The sequence below is a fragment of the Numida meleagris genome, chromosome Z, assembly GCF_002078875.1.
Source record: "Numida meleagris isolate 19003 breed g44 Domestic line chromosome Z, NumMel1.0, whole genome shotgun sequence".
NCBI lineage: Eukaryota > Metazoa > Chordata > Aves > Galliformes > Numididae > Numida > Numida meleagris.
Window position 1 is genome coordinate 70616110 of NC_034438.1, and position 20098 is coordinate 70636207.

At 44.1% G+C, this 20098-nt stretch overlaps 1 protein-coding gene across 8 annotated transcripts in view; it reads right to left on the reverse strand.

The window, feature by feature from the left end:
* Nucleotides 330–20098, reverse strand: part of TNFAIP8 (TNF alpha induced protein 8) — a 40995-nt gene continuing 21226 nt past the window's right edge. For 2 of the 8 annotated variants that reach the window (XM_021381417.1, XM_021381418.1), the window contains exon 2: nt 330–2132. In XM_021381417.1, the coding sequence (XP_021237092.1) occupies nt 1567–2067 (501 nt within the window). In that variant the 5' untranslated portion in view covers nt 2068–2132 and the 3' untranslated portion in view covers nt 330–1566. The other 6 variants (XM_021381412.1, XM_021381416.1, XM_021381411.1 and 3 more) reach the window with 6 other exon arrangements.

Sequence of the window (20098 nt, forward strand, 5' to 3'; positions counted from 1 at the left end):
CATTTAAAACGTAAGAAGGGACAGACCTTAACTGATTCTCATTCAGATGTCAAACTAATAATCTAACTCTTCTCCAATTCTGAGCTCGCATCATTTCCATGTTGTTCCAGCCTAGCAATGTATAATCATCTCTCCCTTCTGTTTCTGGGGATGTTCAGAGCCCAGTGACTGAGTGAATATGAATTCAAATGAACTCTGCACTCTAAAAATTGACAAGCAATGCTGAAGCAGTATGTCAGAGCCTGTAACGCTGTGGTTGCCCGCAGACTCCAAGTATTTTCTTTGTAATTCAAAATGCAACAGGGAAAAAAGAAAGAAAACATGAAAAGTTCGGAGTGCAAATATTCTTTGGTTTACTCATTAAAACAAAAAGACACAGCAAACAGCAAAAAACTGGCAATTAAATAAACTGCAAATTCTTTATATGCTTCCTAACAAAAGTCTTCAGGCGTTTGAAATGTATTAACTTCATTCTCTTAAGTACATTACAGTGTCCAGAAAGTCACATTTATTTACCCCGAGGGCAAGGCAGGGAGAAGATGAGGGAAGAAGAGGAAGGATGAAAGGCAGGAGGGGAGATGAGAACAGAAATTGATTCAAGATGTCACTTCTCCAGCAGTCAAAGAGCATGTAACCCCCAAATAATTTGTTTCTAGATACACTGTAAACAAAGCAAACTGGCTTGGAATTTATCTTTCAGATCATTAAGCTTTCTGAATTTACATAAGCTTAATGAGTAAAATAAGCTGACCTGCACCTTTGCTAAAAGAATTATGCCATATTAGCAGGATTCTAACAGTCTTAAGGAATTGTACAAGTCAGCCACTGTGTTTTACCTTACAATTTCATATGCACAGTTAACATCACGTACTGCAGGTTTTGTCTAGGGAGTACTTTCTCCCACTCAGGCAATTTTACCGTAGCTTATCGTCCCTGAAACAATCAAAGGAAACAAAGCATCCATGTAAATCCACAAGGATCACCTGATGGCCTTTCATACTGAGCAGGAGATGCACCAACCAGTTCAGACGCTGTGACAGCATCACTGGTTTTATGCAAAACTGAATGCTTTGCAAGGGCAAACTAGGAAGCTGTGATCTGTGCAGACAGCATAAAAGAATAGGAATGAATCGGATATATATGTTACAAATAAGTTGAAGAAATTATAGGGTGTACCATGACACCATGTTATCAACATTACTGGACTCTGATAGTTCAGAAATATTTTTGTAAGTATTTGGGTTGTCTGACAGCAAGTTATTTTGTTTTCTGTATCTATCTTGCAAGACTTTTACTCTACTTGGACCTTTCTATCCTATTGTCTTTATCCAGCTGTTCCCATGGGCAAAGCACAGTAAAAGAAGGTAATGAGCCATCTTTCTTCCAGATGGACTGCAAATAGCAATAGAGAGCTCATAACAAGTCATCAGTTTAATAAAGATCATTCTGACATATCTGTCACAATATAAAAAAAGAATCCCCATTTTCATGCTCCCTTATTCCTTCATAAATCAACAGTGTTCCATCTACAAATAATGCACAGGCAGCCAACTTTAGCACAGGTGCTTATATGTTCCCCTCATCTAGCATTCTGTTGACACCATCACAGAGTTTCTGCAAATGAAGTTTATAAGGTCCAAAGGGATTATACAAGGCAGCCAAAAATTCACAATCAGAGAAGTGATCGAACACGTTGTTGACACGTCCATGCGATTTCGCAGTCAGGTGACGCTGAATGATCTGGTGAAGCAGCTCTCGACAGTCATTCAACAGTTTGGACAAAAAATTCCTGTCAAAGGTATAATCCACCTGATGGAAACTGACCACGGTCTTCGCCAGCTGATGAACTTTCTTCTTGAATTTCTCCATCAGTGCAATTTCATCTTGATTAAACTGATTGTTCCTGTAGAGAATCGCCAACTTGAGGACTATTTTAATGAGGTTTTTAATGATCTTCTCCGCTTCTTTTTTGTTTTGTGTGTATTCCTTGGTCACTCTGTAGAGCTCATCTAGAACATCGCTGCTGGTGTCATCTATCAAAGTGGTTGCTATTGACTTGGACACCATTTTTCCAAGGATCTTCTTCTGGGCCTGAATGGCCAAGCTTTTCGAGTTGAAGACATCTGTGGCCACTAGGGAAGAAAACAAAACAGAGAAAAGTATGTAGTCAATACCTCATCACACAGACACTATTTGAGGAGTATTTCCATGCCTGTCCATTCATCTCAATCCTGACTAATGACAACAGAAATAATAAAGACTTACTGAATATAGCTGCAGAAAGATCTTTCAGTCCCTAATATTCTGTTGTTTTAGGTTTATGTTCTTTTAGATTGTTATAGGATTGAGAAAACTAAAAGAAAGAAAAAAGACAGAGCTTGCTTAAAACGATTTTCTGTATGTATGGATTAATGGAATATCTGATTTGGGCAATAAGCCCACCCCATGCAATTAGATGATCTGTAAGTTTTATGTGATTTTCGTTCTTGTATTGAAATCTGAAACTAGCTGATGTGGCAAAATCCTTTCTATATTTTGCAGGGGAACAGCTACAAACTGAACAAGTAAGGGGACAGAGAAACCACGAGCAATGGCAATTCCCAGTGCTATTCCATTAGAGAGAGTAATTCCCTGCCTCATCGACTACTGCAAATCTTCACATTCCGTGTAACCAGTGAATTTCAGGTCCCATGCATGTTTTACGTAATATACATAACGTAAACAAAAACCCTCATCAGAAGCAGCACTGAGATTCTCTGAGAGCAGTCTGAAGCTGACGGTTTTCAGAGCAGGAAGTGTATGCAGTACGTAAATAAGCTCATCTGTGTCTTCTGCTGGTGGCAGCAGCAGCCAAAAGGACTGGCTGATGGTTTCCCACCTCACTTGCTAGCACCACCTCATTAAGGAATCCTTCTGAGATCACTTAAGTAGATCCCAGCACACATTTCGACCTCCAGAACGATACTCATTTGCAGAAATATACCCAATAACCAGCTCCAGTAGCTGTCAGGTTCCAGTCCTTTGTCATTCCCTTCAACATTTGAAAAACAAAACCCCATTCTTTCAGACACTCGGTCGGTGAAACATTCCTGCTCGCACTCTCTCCCCAGTGACAGCAGCACCTCCTGCACCAGCTCAGGGACAAACCTCTGCCCACGGGCAGCAGCCTTCCCAGAGACCCTGCAGGCTTCAGCTATTCACACGCAGAAAGTTACACAAACCCCTGCTTCTTCTCCAGTGGTACCTTTGAGAAATATAGCAACAAGCCCCTCTGCTGGGATCTCAGAAACTTTAAAGAGGGTTCGTTTCTTCTTAAGACTTGTAGGACGTACCTAAGCAGGAGCTGTCTGAAAGCACTTCTGAAAGTTCTTTACTTCGTGAGGACACTCGAAAACCAAAGAAGGCTTTGTTAAGTTTTCTGGGTAAAGCACTCAGGATCACAAGATGCACACGATCCTGAGCCACAAAGCTACGGTAAGAAGTTAAAGGTGCTAAGCAGCCCATCTTAACTGGAAATACTTGGTTCAGCGTTGGTTTTCAAATAGAAAACTGCAGCCCCTTTATTAAAATAAAACAAAAACAGGACAAACTGGTCGAATACTGGAACCCAATCTCTAGTGCTTTACAAGGATCGACAGGCAAAAACATCAGGTGCTTTTTTCTGCAGAACAGGAACACCAGTCGCTCTTTCCTCACTTCCTTACACCCGTACACCAGTTGCTCAGGACGCCTTCTGATGTTCCACAAAGACAGCAGATGTTTGCCCTAACAGAAATCACCACTTCTTCCGTAAAGTTGCGGAGAAAAACAAGCAAACAAATGCAACACAGAAGATGTTGGGGTTTTTTTAATTCTGAAATGCTTTCTCCTGGGGTGCTGTAGGGTGTTCTTATAAAGTGGTAACTACAGCACGCAGAGTGCTTCGTTATGACGGAACAGAATTCAGTACAACTTGTTTCTAGCAAGTCACACAAGCGCTCAGACCTGGTGCTAACAATCTGCACATACCAACTTGCAGAATACCAACCTCAAGCAAACCAAAGCCCCTCTTCAAAAAAAGGTCCAACAGTTCCGTGAGAACAACAGAAAAGCACCTCACATCATTTAACATTTCACAAAGCAGAGCTCAACACGCTATCGCCACGCCAAGCAAGGCAGGGCTTGCTCATGTGCGAGAGTTGTTCAGCTCTCAGTGGCACAGTTCAATATTTGGCACTACACACCATGGCTTCTATCTCATTTTCTGTCTTGTTAGCACACAGCACCGCTCAGCTTCTTCTTCCCTGCTTTATTACACCTTTAGTAATGCAACGGTAGAATGCATGCGTTTCACTCCTCAGTATTTCAGTCCATCACAACAGACTTGCCAATTGCTTTTATTCCTCAAGCATGCCACCACCTGTGCCAGAAAGAGCAAAAACACACCTTGCAGCCAAACCCTTGAGTCCAGCTGAGTTTCGCCAGAACGCTCACAGAACTCCTGCAGACTCGGCACACAAGTTTCCCTTTAAGAAAAGTCATCACTTACTTGTTCAGCAAATGGAATTGCAATCGTCAATGCGGACAGCAGGAAAAGCAGCCCACTGGAGGGCTTATTTACTCTGCTAAATGCGGCGCATGCTTTACCACGCACTTCGCAACGCTGCCAGCAGTGATCACGGAGTGGACGTGCCTTTTTGCTGCTCTCCGCCACAGCCACTCTTCTCAGCCGCCTTTCTCCTCTGCCCCAAGCGCTCCATTTTACTCTGGCACCTCAGAATGCAGAAATACGTCTCGGTGGTTTCACTTCCCCTAACAGAGAGCTGGAAGGAAGTTGCAGTGCTGAGCAAGCAGCACGGCACCGTTACCACTCAGCAGCCGCCATGCTGGGGACAAGCAGCCCTGCAGCCGCAGCACGGGGCCTGATGCAGGAGGTGACGGCCACGTCCTTGGTGCTGTCCTGTAGGGTACTGTGTGTGCACCGTGGGTACACCTATTGCACAGGCAGGACCCAGCCCTGCTGCAATAAGGCCGCCTCTCTGCTGGCTGGGCAGGTAATCCCGCTGAATTGAAGCACCTCCTGGACTGCTTTTCTCATGACCCCCCTTGGTCACAGCTTTATGCTTAACATTAGTTGTCTTGTGAGTTGAAGTGAATAAATACTCCACATGCAGCAATTCTGGATGTGTTTTCCTCCAAATAGATCACTTTTTTTTTTTTTTTTCCTCCTCAAAACTGTGCTGCCAACGTGAGCTTTCAGTACAAATGGAGAATTCTAGCTCAGTAGGAGACTGAGATGAGAGCAGTGTGAGGCTCTCACAGCCACGACGCTCATTCTGCCCTCACATGGAAGGCAGTACTTCTCCCTCTGTACCATGGCAAATACCTATTACCAAACATCCCATTTCTCAACTCTATTTATACTTAAAACCTATTTAAAGGGAAAAAAAAACCAACAACAACAGCATAGAATCAGATGATTTCACTGCTTTAAGCCAAGATACAATTATTTCTTTAAACAGGAGACAGCAGGTGCCGTGGTGCCAGCAGATAGGCCCAGCGTACTCAATCTCTGCTGACTGACAATGAACACTTAGTCACTGAACGTTTGTAAGCTTGCTGTCATAACGACAGACATAAAAAAAAAACACCCACCCAATAAAAACTTCCAGTGAACCCCGCTGAATACCACGGGCAAGTCAGGATCTGAACTTTCTGACATGGGTTGCGTTTCTGATTTATGAACTCAGCGTGCTGGCTTACAGAATTTGACTGCAGAGCTGTTAGCAGTAACGCTGCCACATAAGGCTGCTTTCACTTTAAGGCTGGCACGGCATGTCCTGCACTCGTAGTCTGCGAGCTCCAGAAACCACAGGGGATTTCGGGTGAGGGACACAGGACGCTTCCAGGAGAAAAGAGACGCAGGAGAGAAGCGACAGCACCAACTGAGCACTTCAGGCACCATCTGAAAGGCTGCACCACGCAGTTCTGAGAAATGTGGCAAGTGATTTCCTGCCTGGCTTCCTGTATGGACAAGCAAGCTTGCCTCTGCGCGGGCTGCAGGTTGCAACTGAAGCAAGAAGGCTGTGCACAGCACAGGAGCAGCGTGCCCTGCGGCTGGGGAGCATTGCTTCCCTGGAGGAGCAGGTCGGGAGGCTACCTGAAAGCAGGTGGGATGCACAGCACTGCACTACCCAAGTACGTGGGACCATGGGTGACGGTCCTCGAAAGTACTAACTTTTCCTCTGTCTTCCTGATCTTCCTATTTAATTCCTGAAAAAAAACCAAAGTATCTGCAGGTTAAAGTCAGACAGCGCGGGAGGAAGGATGCTATTACCAACAAGAGCGTGTGTGCAGCACTGCAGTCCCACCAGAGCAGTCTATGCCGACAAGTTATTCCAGTTTTACAAGCCTGTGCTTCCCAGAGCAGCCCGTGCACCACATGACACATGCGGGAGCTGATGCAGAAATTCAGAAAGCCTTCTTGAAGGGCTTTTTTTTTTCCCCACAGCCTCTGTATGTACTTCAATTAATAGGTCAGACACTGGAACAGGTTGCCCAGAGAGGCCATGGATGCCCCCTCCCTGGAAACACTCAAGGCCAGGTTGGATGGGGCTGTGAGCAACCTGGTCTAAAGGGAGGCATCCCTGCCTATAGCAAGGGGTTGAACTAGGTGATCTTCAAGGACCCTTCCAACCCAAACCATTCTGTGATTCTATGATTCTACGAATAGTGTCACTTTAATGAGAAAAAAAAAAGTCATACTAACCTCTGATGGCGTATTTTAAAACTTACTGGATATTAAACAGAGAACATGAACTCAACAGTGACAGAGAGCAGGGTCCTTTCACTCCTTTGCCACCATGTGGCATCCCTGGTGGATTGTACTGGCAGGTGCTGGGGAATTAGATTTCAGCTCTTGGCCATTTTAGCTCCTCTGCATCTACCAGGTCTCCAAGTACATAGAACAGCAACAGTGCATAAACCTTTTCATATGAAATAAAGCACGTTCTATGTCATTCCTTCAGAACCAGCAAATGACGTGCCGATAATCTGTGTTTTCTGTCCAGCCTTAGAAACCTGTACCAAGCTGCAGCAAGCCAAGTCTCACGTTCCCTAACTCAACTGGCATTTCCAATGAAATAATCAAATTAAAATGGCATCTTTTACCGAAACCTAAAGTTTAAGAAGAGATATCCAGCTGCTTCTAGACCCATGCCAACAAAGGCAATGTCTTATTAGCAAAATAAACCTTAGCTATAGGACATGGAGCTGAATGCAAGAGGAAAAGCATGATGACAGGCAGACCGAGGGAACTCCAAACGCATGAAGAGAGTTAAAATTTTACCCAGGAGAAGAAAAAAAAAAATAAAAAAATGAGGAAGTTAAAGAGACATGCGGCAAAAACCAGGATGAACTGATACCTGCCCACAAGGTAGAGAGAAGACAACAATCTGGCCTGAGAGGAACAGGGAAAACAATTGCTAGAACAAGCTGCAACTCAACAGTCAAAATGCAAAGAGCGTCTACTTTGAATGGCACGTAAAGAAAGCCACAGCAGAAGACAGTTCGAATGAGAGAAAGGCTCGTGAGTCTTTCACTGACTTTGAAAATAATGAAAAACGTTTTTCCTGTATTTCTAGTTCCAGTCCTCTGTTGTTGCCGGCGTCAGCCTGTGCCCCACTGTCTGCATCCCACAGACAGCATGGGATTCCACTGGCACCTCTTCTTCAGCACAAGGCCGGAGGAACACGAGGTCAGCAGCTCGTGCTTGGCTTCTGTACTACTCCCCCATCTTCCAGTGAAATAAAACTTCCAAGTGAAATAAAAATTCAGTCTTCAATACCAGAAAACCGTTCTTCTGTAAAATTAAGCCTTCTGTTTAAGCAACACGTGCTGGTAACGCTTCTGTATGTCAGGAAGAGGTGTATTTTGCATACAGAACCCTGACTGGGACGCAGCAAAGCAAGAGCAATCCTGTTTTTAAATGTTGTAAATAATGACTAAAGACTACTTACAACTATGAGGGCTGCTCCAAAAGTGATGCCTCCTATTTTATTATGTTGTCCCATGATGTCAGAGGCGGGTGGTGGAGGTTAAGCAGAAATAAAGCCTTAGACTTCACATCTCAAACTACAAATGACTTGAAACAAAAAAAAATCATGAGTTTGAGCAGCTGGGAACAGAAACAGCAGGTAATTCACAAAGAGGTAAGAATTAAGACTTTGGCTCTGGTGTCTACAGCCAGTCTTCTCCAAGCTCACAGCCTTGTACTAAGTGCTGTGGATTGGAATTTAAAAATCTGGCACACAGAACATCTAAGATGTGTGTTTAAACTGGACTTCCTTTGCAATAAATGGTATGAGAATCCACTGGAAGAGATATAAATTATGTAGGTCGCTCCAAAAGTAATGCTTCCTATTTATTTCCACGGAAGTGACAACAAAGAGTACACTGTGTGACTGTAGAACCAAGTCTCAGCAACAAAGCACTATTTTTCAACACAGTCACCCACATTAGAAGAGCATTTTCACCAGTGATGAACAAGAGCTTTCATGTCATGCTCGTACAATCTGCACCAGCGGAGGTGACCCACTGTCACCACTGCTGAAATGCAGCACCCACCACCCCAGTGTGCTCACATCCACTGCCTGGTCTCCATGAAGTGTTGATGAATGTCAGTGAGCACCATTTTTCTCCAAATGGAGGAATTCAGGCACACCCCTTTGCTTCCTCCACATTTCCATGCCAGACACCATTCTGTCAGACTGCCCCTCTGCTGCCATCTGTCACACAGCAGCAACATGGAATGGGATGCTGGTGGGAAGCTTCAGCCCTTGCTGCCATCCCACCAACATCCACTTCTGATGTCATGGGCCAACATCATAAAATAGGAGGTGTTACTTTCAGAGCAGCCGCCATATATTGCAGTGTCAAACCAAAATACAGACTTCTCCTGCTGGTGTGCAAATAAGACTGGCTGATTGTTTTTTACTAAACTGCACAGTTAAAAATATTGATTCTGACCCAAACGCAACTGTGACGGGGAATCAACCAAAGAAACTGAACCAACCCAAACTTCAAACCGCAACCAACACAGGGAATGTTATGAAGAGAAGAAAAATCAATAACAAAGTCACCAATGTAGAATAAAAGACAGGTTTCCTTCTACTTTATTTCACTGAATGTCACGCATGGAAAAATAGAAGTTCAGTTGAAAAAGCAGCATAAAAACTAGTAGTTTCTTCATACCTCTCTATGAAAGGCTCTCTCCCACAGATTATAATACAATTGTAAAAAAAATAATAATAATAATCAGAAGGCTGAGATAGTGCTAGGAATATAGATTTCATTTGTTTTATTTATTAGCCAAATACATTTACAGCTACTCTAAATGAGGGGGGGAAAACGCTGTGAACTCATCACGTTTGACACAAGGCTTGAGCAAATGGTAATTGCTACCAGTGAAAGCAATGATGTATGAATTCAAATTGAAGATACGAATGGTTACTGATTGGTGTCCGGGTGTCACATTTTCCTTACACTATCACTGGCACATTTATTACAAAACACTGAGTGTCCTTAGAAGCCATTCATTTAGCCAGCTTGGAAACTTGGAAATGATACTGTTAAAAGTAACACAGCTTTTCTGAATGCTCCTCGAAATGGGAAAAATAAAGAATTTTAAAACAAAATACCGTTCTTCTGTTGGTGGAGCACTGTGTCCAGCTGTCACCTCCCTAGCTTCTCCGCTAGAGGAACTGACACACTGAGGCCTAAGCGAGGAGGCAGGGTTAGGGAGCTGCAGCACACGCTGCAGAGAACAAGCAGAGAGCGCCGGGCTTGCTCGGCCTGAAGAAGCTGACAGGTCTCCTGACTACGTAGATCCATCTTGTTACTGAGGGATTATGGGCAATGTGCAGCCAGGTTCCTCTTGGAGGTGCACAGGAGAAGAGCAAGGGGCAGCAGACGGACTGCAGCAAAAAAAATCCCCACTGGACGTCAGGAGAAAGTTCTTCACAGAGGGAGTGGTCAACATCGGAGCTAAGGAAGCTGTGGGAGCTGTGCTCTTGAAGATGCTAACAACGTCACTGCATACAAATAGCCTAAGCAGACTCAGCTAACTTTGAATTTGGCTCTAACTTCAAAGTTGCCTCTGCTTTGAGTGGGAGATGGTGCCAGACGACCTCCAAAAGCTCCCCGCAGCCTATGTTGCCTTTGGTTCTCCCTACTGATGGCTCTCTCTTCAAGGAACTGCATCTTCTTCACAATTAAAACACTTAAGTCCTGCAGTTCACTATGGATTAAAAGATCTGACTGCGTAAGCATAATTGTCTTAATTATCTTTCTCAGGGCAATCTAGCATTCAGCCCAGCAATTGCAGCTAAATGATTAACCTGTTCAGAGTTCCAGTGGTTCTCTAAAGCAGCCTGCCTGCCACAGCTGGTGCTTGCCCCCCCCGGCCTCATTTCACATCACCACCCAGATCCCTCATCCACCCGCACTGCACGGGGAACAGCACATGGGAGATGAAGATGTACCAACTGCTCTGCAGGAGACAGCTGCTCCGTATGGACTCCACAGATCATACGCAGCAAAAAAAAATACACCAAAGTCTCAGCCTGTAGAAGAGGCAACGGGAGTCACACAATCATAGAATCACCGAGGTTGGAAAAGACCTCTAAGACCACCCAGTCCAACCATCCACCTATCACCAAGTCGCCTTCTAATCCATCCACAGATAGGTTGTCTCAAAGATCACCCTGTCTGGGTCAGGAAAACAAAGCCAGCCGCTCTTTCAAACTGCTCTGACTGGGAGCGGCAAGCGCCCTACCTGCAGACATAGCTGCAGCAGCTCTATTACAAACCACAGTGGTTTATCCCTGTCCTCAAGTCCCTTTTATTAGGTTTCCTGCACCCCGCTTCATTAAATGTACGCACCTCCAAACCACGTTAGAAACTTTAGGCTAAAACAGTTTTGATTTGAGATGGTACCTGACACGATCTCCCCCAACTCTCCCCCCCGCTCCTTCTTCACTAAGGTGTTAACTTCCTGCTTTTGCCTGCACCCACCTGCAGCTCTGGCAGTGCTCTTCTGGGAACCTTGTGGTACCACAACATCCAGCTGACAATTACTCCTCCTTCTTTTTCATAAAGTCATTTTTTTTTTTCTTTTTCATTTCTATCTTTCCTACATTAAGATTAAATATTTTGCCTTTACGTTGTGCTGTTTTGAATTGTAATGACCTACAGAAATGACGACACGAAATGCCAAACTGTCAATAACCATCGCTCTGATTTACAGAGCTGCACACATGATATTTACGACACCAGTAATCTCGTAAATCTGTTCATCTGCAGTAGGGAAACAATCAATGCAACAAAAACCTTCAGCTGACTAATCTACATCTCTGACACATCTGCCAAGTCCAGATGATTCCTCCTGCCTTTGCCTGCAAACATCAAAATAATATTTTCCCAGTACTTTTCTCCTCCTTTTACTCTCTAGCGTGTAGCAGACAAACCACAACGCTTTGAAATGTCTTGAAATGTACAAAATGTGGCAAGATACATATTTTACAATCACCTGAACGGAGCTTGCGTCCCTTGCTGTAGTCACAGAACTTCACCTGCTAACTCCCTGGTGGGGCCTCGTAATTTGTGGGCAGAACGGGACTTATCTTTAAGGAGACCTTCAGATTTGCACTTACAGGAACAAACAGCCACCTGCTGTGACAAACAGTTTAAAAGATGATACACTGTTGGTGATCACTGCCTGAGTTTCAAATTACATCTGAATTTGTGGAGTACCGAATTCCCTTACGCAGACAGCACACAGCTCTACCCTTAATGAAGCAGAGACAGCCGATGGATTTTGAATGTCTATTTTATGCTGCATGCTCTAAGCACTGCACTGGACTGCATTTTTCAGTATTCTGATCAGTGTTACCTTTCACATCACGTCCAGTCTCATGAGGCAAAGCACTATTAAAACTTTATCACTACAAATTCACCTCTTAACTACTCCAGTTTTATTCACATGCCTGAAACCCTCTTTTCTCACACAAAATCTTCTCAATTATTCCTTTAGAGATGGGAATTAATTGCCAGGAATGCATTTGCAGACTGACTGAAAAACCTTCTCCTTGGTATCTTCATCTCATCTTCCCATGATGCTTATTAATGCTTTTATTTTCAACTCCAGCCTCTTAAAATCACAATGCAGAAAACCCCAACTATTCTCCCAGCTAAAAATAGCTAACCAAGGAGTCTTCCCTTCTCTCCCATCTCAGCCACGTTCTCCAAATCCTTTCCTCCCAGCACCAAGATCCTGTCGTCTCAAACTGGATCGGACACAACAAAATAATACGCACAGAAAGACACAAATCCTTTCAGTGCATTTCCAGATTCTGAGTCATTTAGGAAGGTAAAAGGTTTCCTCAAAGAAGAAAATCTACATTTCAAATACAGCCAACTTTAGTAAAATTGTCTGGAGCTTCCTGTAAGTAAACCAGAGGGTCGGTCCTGCTGTGGCACGCTTGCTGATCTCCTGTAAACCCGAAGGGGAACGTTCCCATTGACACACTCTTTCTTACACATTCCCTTTTCAAGCAGCTTCTACAGAGGAATACTTCTTTTCTGTTCTGCGTTTCAGTAAATCAGTCCCACAGAATTTTGGGGGGGAAAAAGCAAATGCCGCCTTTTAACTCACCCATTCATCCAATGAGAAAACTGGAGAATTAAAAAAAGAAAACAGGACGTCTTTGTAATCCTCTACAATTAACTGGGTTCTACTTCGTTATCAGCACTAAGTTTGACCCAGCCCAAACTGACTTTTCTGCACAGCAAGAAAACACACTTTTGTGCAAGCAAGCATACAGAGGTCCCCTGTAACGTTCTTGAAGCATAGGGAAGCTGTAAGAACGGGAGGGAAATGCCAGCTGAAATTCTCAAGTTCTCGTCTCCACCAAATGCAAAACGCCTGGATTCCTCGCTGCCCGCTGATCCAGTGGATCCCTATCAGTCTGAGCCTCCCCAAGGACTACTCACAGCCACGGCACACTGCCCGTGCCCTAGGAAACCCACACAGCCCCGCTCCCCTCCGGAACCAGCGGCCTTTGTGGGCAGCCGCTTGGAGGAAGCCCCCTCCTCCCGCCCATCACCACACGCAGCCCTCGGCCCTCCGCTCCTCACAGCTCGGCGGGGAAGCGAGAACCATCTATTCCCAAAACAACGACCTTTCGCTTCCCCCCACCCCCCCACCCCCCACCCCAACACAACTTCTTCTTTTGTCAAAAGTTACAGCACTTCCAAACCCAGCAAAACCTTCCTCTTTCAATACTCTCTTCGGGCTCGGAAGCGCTGCTTCTGCCGCCCAGCAGCACCACACACACCAGGCCGTCGCTGGGAGCAGGCAGACGTCGCAGGCGTTCTGTACGCAGCGATTTCGTGCCTGCAGGACTGCTGGTCGCTTCTCCCTGCCCCCTGAGCGCCCAGAAGCGAGCAGAAAGCTCTCGCTGCAGGCCCACAGCTGGCGGGCCGCTTCCCTACCTTCCCGGGACTCGTCCGCCTCCAGGCTCATGGCGAAGCGGGCACCGGCAGCCGAAGCGCGCCCTGCGGAGCTGCAAGCCAACTTCTTGAAAAATGGAGAAAAAAAAAAAAGGGAAAGAGAAAAAAAAAAAAAAGAAAGAAAGAAGAAGGGCTGGGATTTTAAGGGGAAAAGTCTGCGAATTCAGCAAATCAGGGCTCAGCTGCTCAGGAGATTCCGCCCCTTTCGGAGCAAGCACACCAGCCGCCGTCTGGAAAAGCAGCAGCACCTCAACAGAAACTCTCACTTCCCTTGCCAGCAGTTGCTGGTTATGCATTTCGTTCTCCCTGGTCTCTAGCAAGGGTGGAGTTTTACTTGTTACAGCTCGCCAGCGGGGTATGAGAAAGCAAGGCCAAAAAATCCCTTGGCAAGGAACAGCCTGTGATTGCAGCAATGGGCTGGCAGACCGGGGCCCTGCTAACCGCAGCAGTAACATCGAACTTAAATCAACTGGTTCTGAAGCCTGAAGCGCGCATTTCTACACTAGCTACTATCTGGAATTCGTAGTATCCTCAGTGTCACCAACTAACATGGAGTGACTACATGAACGCTCACAGGGTGAGGAGCAGCAGCAGTCCTGTTGAGGCAGCTTAAGCTCGGCATTTTCTCTCTTCCATCTGTGCTCAGTGTGGTGTTCGCCATCCTGAACAGTGCAATGCACCTTTGCTGCCTGGAGAAAGCACCTGCTGCCTGCGTGCTGCAAACTGCTCCAACATCATTTTTAATACCACACGACGCTGTCTTATGACCCAGCGAGAGAAAGGGTCTCCTGCAGCAACTCCACCTCATCACACAACGGAGCAGAACACGCACCCATAGAACAAAAGCAGTGGGAACAATGTGCAAGCCGATTTTCCAAATGGCACTGTCTTTGGTGAAATCACAGTCAGGAGGAACTGTATTTTCCTACTTATTCATTGAATTTATTTTTAGTGTGGTGAACGGGACAAAAGCAGAGTGGAAAGGCTGTGGCTGAGATGACAGTAGAGGTGTGCTTATCTCCAGCGCCTACTTAAGATGTACCTCAAGATGAAACCAGAGGGCTCTGAGCTGGACGAAATCAGGGTGGATTCAAAATGATTAAGGAAAAAAAAAAAAAGGCAAATCAAATTGCAACTTTTATCTGTGTTCATAATGGATGATCTAAGCAGGAAGGATGGTCTCGCAAATAACAGCACCACAGCGTTGGGAAGGTTGGTATCAATTCTTCACCCATGGCGCATTTGCTGTGTGGACCAGGGTAGATAAAACTTCAGCAGGTGAGCACTTCTCGTGCTATTCTGAGTGATTTTATTCATGATAGGTGCTGCCTTTTGCCATCTCCTTCTCCCATGGCTAAGATCTCATTTTAAAGGCACTTTTTGCAGTGCTGAACCTTTTTTACCGGCATGACACACAACTCCACACATCTCCTAACATCACTCTTCCAGCATCTAGCTGTCTCCCACAGGCCTCACAGCCTCCAGTGGAGCAGCAAAGCACGGCATTTGCACCCTTCAAAGCACAGAGAACAAAATCAAGTATGAAAGCCCTACATGATTAGAGTAGCATGGTTAGGTTGTGGTTGGACTTGATCTTTAAGGTCTTTTCCAACCTGAGCAATTCTATGATCCTGTGATATCACAGAAAAAAAATCACTACACTAGCTAAAGAAGCCACATTTTCAATTAGAAAATTAAATTACTCCTCCACATCTTTCTGCTCCCTGACCACAGGTTTGGGGTAATTACTGCAAAGTAGACTGAAACCACACAAAAAAACCCAAATGGAATAGAGGAGGAACAGGAAGAAACGTCATGCTCGCCAAGATGGACTGCAACAGCCTGTGGAATCCTTAGATTAAAGGCAGTGCTGGCAGAGAGATAAAGTAGCCAGAAGATCACCTAGTACCATGAGCTTTCCAGGAACAGATTTACACAATAGATGTCCTTCATTATTTCAGATGGACATCATAGATAGTTAATGAGACTTGTGGTTAAAGGTCATCAAGTTCAGCATATTTACACTTCTGAAATCTCAGAAACTTCAGAGCTGTTGGGACAGATGAGAAAGCGCTGATGTTTTAGGTTCTTCCCTTCAGGGTCAAGATCACTCCTCCTCACTAAGCTCCATTCCTCCAGCTAGACCGAGGAGAATCTAGGGAGGTGATTTTCTGATCTTGTGTTGAGCAATGACTTCTAACGGCATTAGATCATAAGGACATTATCATCTTTAGAGTCTGCACACTGTGATTGAACGCCAGTAAACTCAGAGCACCTGTAGAAGTAACAAAGCAGTACAGATTATGAAAAAGCTAAGCAGAGCCCGTGCACAAAGTCCTTGCCCAGGTGAGGGATGACACCCTTCCCTCCTGCAGCTGCCACAGAACCCAGACTGCCTTTTAGTCCTCTGGTGAGTACACAGCCTGGAAGCTTAAGAAGCTCTGTTTATGCATGTGATACAGAGTGAGCTGTGCAAAACAAAAAAATCTAAAAATGGGATCTGGTGACATAACTAAATTTCATAGGACAGATTGACTTTGTGGGAAAAAAGAGTAACTTCCTAAAATTCCTTACCAACCAGGCTTTTGGATAGGCACTAGTTCTGAGAGGAGGATAGAGTTCCCTGCGGAAAACTGAATCTTTCTGGTGTGGCACACAAAGAAAATGGGTTTAGATTCAAAGTTTCAGTGGTTAAGAGTCTGGAAGCCACAAAGTTTGGGAAAGATAAAAGGACAGACTGAAGTGCGGCCCTGTATACATTCTCTGCTAAAACAAACAACTTTATTTGTAAATTATAAGTAAAAATCCTCATTTCTTATTGCGCTAATGTAAAAATACTGCAGGGTGAACAGTTACTAATCAGCAACTGGCTTATGTAGAAAAATACATAAAGCTCTGTTAAAGGACAGGCAGCTGTGGCAGCACAAAGCCAGGCCAGCTTAGACAGGCAAATATTATTGCCCACTTTGGAAAAAAAAAAAATTGAATAATAAAAATAATAGTGGACCACATAGACCAGCAGTGAAATTACTGACGAGATCCTGAAGCTCAATGCTGAAATGTCGAAAGGGACTGTAATGTTGAGCTTCACAAAAAAGAGGAAGCAGCACCACTGAATTAAAAGTGTCAGGAAGAAGCTTTCAAGAAGCAGCAGCTGCCATGGAAGCAAGAATAAATCTACTGCTGCAGAAGAAAATGTGGAACGGTTCTCGAGAAGGAAGTGGTACGGCAGCATTCCACACCTTACACGCTCATGGATTTGTTTTTATTTAAATCTCTCTCAGTTTGGTTAGTGTAATTTCCATCCTCTGGTGATAAACTTCTGTTCTTCAAGAACGTCGTATTAAAGAGCTTGCAAGTCTCTGTAACACAAAAATAAGGTCCGTGCCCCACTTTAACTCCCTGCTACAGCCAATAGCCAGTAATCTGTCCATTAATTTCTCTTCATGAGCAACTGCGTGTCTTTTTGCTGGCTATTACTGCACAGTTACTGGAAGCCATGACAGAACTGATACTGAGGTAGAGGACATCTGGGTATCCCACTCTCACAACAGAAAGAGGAGTACTCTTAAAGAGTCATGCACAAAACCACAAGTACGATTCCCATATGCTATGCCACCAGCCAGGACAACAATCCTCTCTTCCAGTAACTGCCAAGGATGAGGTAAATGAGGACGCTGTGCCATGTGCATGGTGAGCGAGTAGAAGTGTTGTACTACGCTGTTGTCCTAAAGATGTACCACTGAAAAAAGTGGTAGCTTTCACACTGCAGCTACAAACCACACTTTTTTGACAGCTGCTTTCGTGGTGTGAACTCCAACATAACACACGTCTAACCTAAGGATTATAAAATCTTCTAAGTCAGCAATCCTGCAGTAGCATAAAAGGAAAGATCTTCATTCTGTAGCTCCAGCACGCTTACCTGTCTCTGATACATGGTTTCTGGGTGACTGGTTCTCACCTTCTGGTACTCTCCAAGGGGAGGGGATTACTGGCATGCAGCACAGACTTTCACGTAGGACAAGAACAACAGATACTGTCCTGAAGTAGTGCAGCATTTACAAAACATACCAAGAAATTACGTGATGCATCCATCGCTGTAAACGTGTTCACCAATACCCAAACTGTATTTCCCAAGCAGAAGTAAGTGCAGCAGTGTAAACATTCCTGCAATATCCAGACACGCTGACCTGTACAAATAGGAACAATACATTCATGCAGTACCCCAGATAAAAAGTACATGCAATGGGAACAAAAGAGAGCAAACAGTGACATTCAAAAGCCTGGAAGCCACAGCACAATACCATTAGGAAATGAACCGTAACTAGGTTTTTGGCAAGTGTCTCATTGTTAACTTGTAGGTTTTAACAGAAAGATCTTTTCTAAAAGTTACTGAGTAAACAAAGAGAAGAAGCAGGCTATTGCCTTGCTCCATTGGTCCTTTCCTGTACCTTTTACAAGTCTTTTTCTTCCAGACAACAATTCTTAATTGCAATGAGTTTCAAAAGGCACAGATTTTCAAAAGGGAGAGTTTTTTGATTTTTACCCCATCCCTGTTAGTGCAGACTGGCAGACAAGCTTTCTGGCACCTCTAAGAAGCCCCAGGCTCCTGCAGCACACAGCAAGGAGCCGCTGCCTCCCTCAGCACTGCTTACCTCCTGGGATGCAGAAACCAACCCACCAGGCATCCTCCCAGGCACCTCACAATGGAGCTCTCATCTGTGGCTGGCACATACAGACATCACTTGGAAACCAACGCACACAGATATCACCCGTGTACCGCTGCACGTGGCATCGCCTGGCGTGATGGAACACATGGACACCAGCAGTGGTGTAGGCTGGCATCACTTGTGCCTTGGCATGCATGATGATTAGCTCATTCTGAGGTTCTTGCAAAGCATAAAGCTACAAAATTAAACGTGCAACAATTACAGCGCCTTACCTCTGTAAGAAAGGTCTTACCAAACAAGACTATCAGGAATCTTAACACCCAGCCTGCCTACAGACTGGTGGGTGCCTCAGTATTCACAGCATGCATGGTGAAGAAATCAATCTGTAATTAATTATCTACTGCTCCACCAGTAGATAGCCATCCTGCACTAAGCACTGAGCACCTACGATGAACAGAAAACCATCCAAACAACAGCTCATGTTCCAAATACGTGCAGAAATGTGTTTCTGTCCTGTAATGGTTTCGTTAAATACTGAACTAGAGAAAGCTGTGTACACAAAGTCTTTGCGGCCCTAGTTTCAAATCTGCAAGAAGAGCAGCACGTTTCAAGACACAAGAAGAGATCAGGGACAGAATACTACAGGATAAACAGAATAACCAGAGAAAAAGCTGGCTGCAAAATTAAACACTCCCTGAAATACAGAATTCATAGTATTCTCTACTTCCTTCTGCAGACTTCCTTTCCCTGATAGGCTGACAGAAAACAAAACACCTATGCAACAGCCAAATAATTTCTGGAATATGAGAAAGAAGAAAGCACTACCCCTGGGCACTACTCACTAACTTTTCGATGTTAATTCACAAGAGTCTTTCCATACAGACAAAATGTTGCTGTTTTTTGCAGAATTATCATGAAAGAAAATCCAGGCAACAAAAATTCTCAGTAGGATTATAAACCTAACAGCGTGTAAGTCTTTTAATTGAAATCTTGTTTAATGCCTTCTGTGTACAACCGGACTTTTTATTTCATTAGTGTGCAATCTCATAAAGCTTATACATTTGTCTTATACATTTATTTCCACCGTGTTTGAAGACCTTGGACTTCTTTGGAAGAATCATGTGTTACTTCCAACTAATTGAGAATTCTACTCTGGTAGTATTAAAAACAGTCTGGGATTTCAGATTTTTAACTAACAGTTGAGAAGACCAAAAACAATCAATAGGGAGATACAATTTGCAAGAGAATTGTATTACAAGACAGATTTTAAACGGATAAAAACTGCTAATCCTCTACTAAATTCAGTTTGGGACACTTTGAGTGAGCTGAGAAGGAAAAATCAGAAACAGTTACTTGCTAGAAACTGATATCTTTATTTGCATTGCTCATTGTTTTTGTTTTCTACATCCTCCTTCTACAGAGGAGGTCAAATAACTGAGTCTGTGCCAGGAAGCTCAGTTCAACCCTCACCAGCACAAATTATTTTGTGAACGTGGTTACCAGCAGCTAAAGCATTTCTCATCAGCCCATGGCATATGGAGAAGAAAAGTGCGGAGAGAGGGAAGGTACAGTGAAAAATTAAAATTTCAGTTTTCTTACACTGTATCTAATCTGCTCTGCTTTCAGTTCTGCACTTAAACAGTTACACACAGACATTCAAATTAGCAAACCAAGAAGTTATTTTAAATTTATTTCCTAACCAAGAGGTAGAGCAGTAACATCTGCAGTTTTCTTACTTTATTATTGCAAAACAGAATGAAATATTTGCTATGTGGCAAGAGCGCAACAAAAACAATCATCTCCAGCTCTTTCGCAATTTTGTTAATTTGGACTTTAATATTATTTTGTACTGAAAAGAGTTTTGATTAGCACTGCAATTT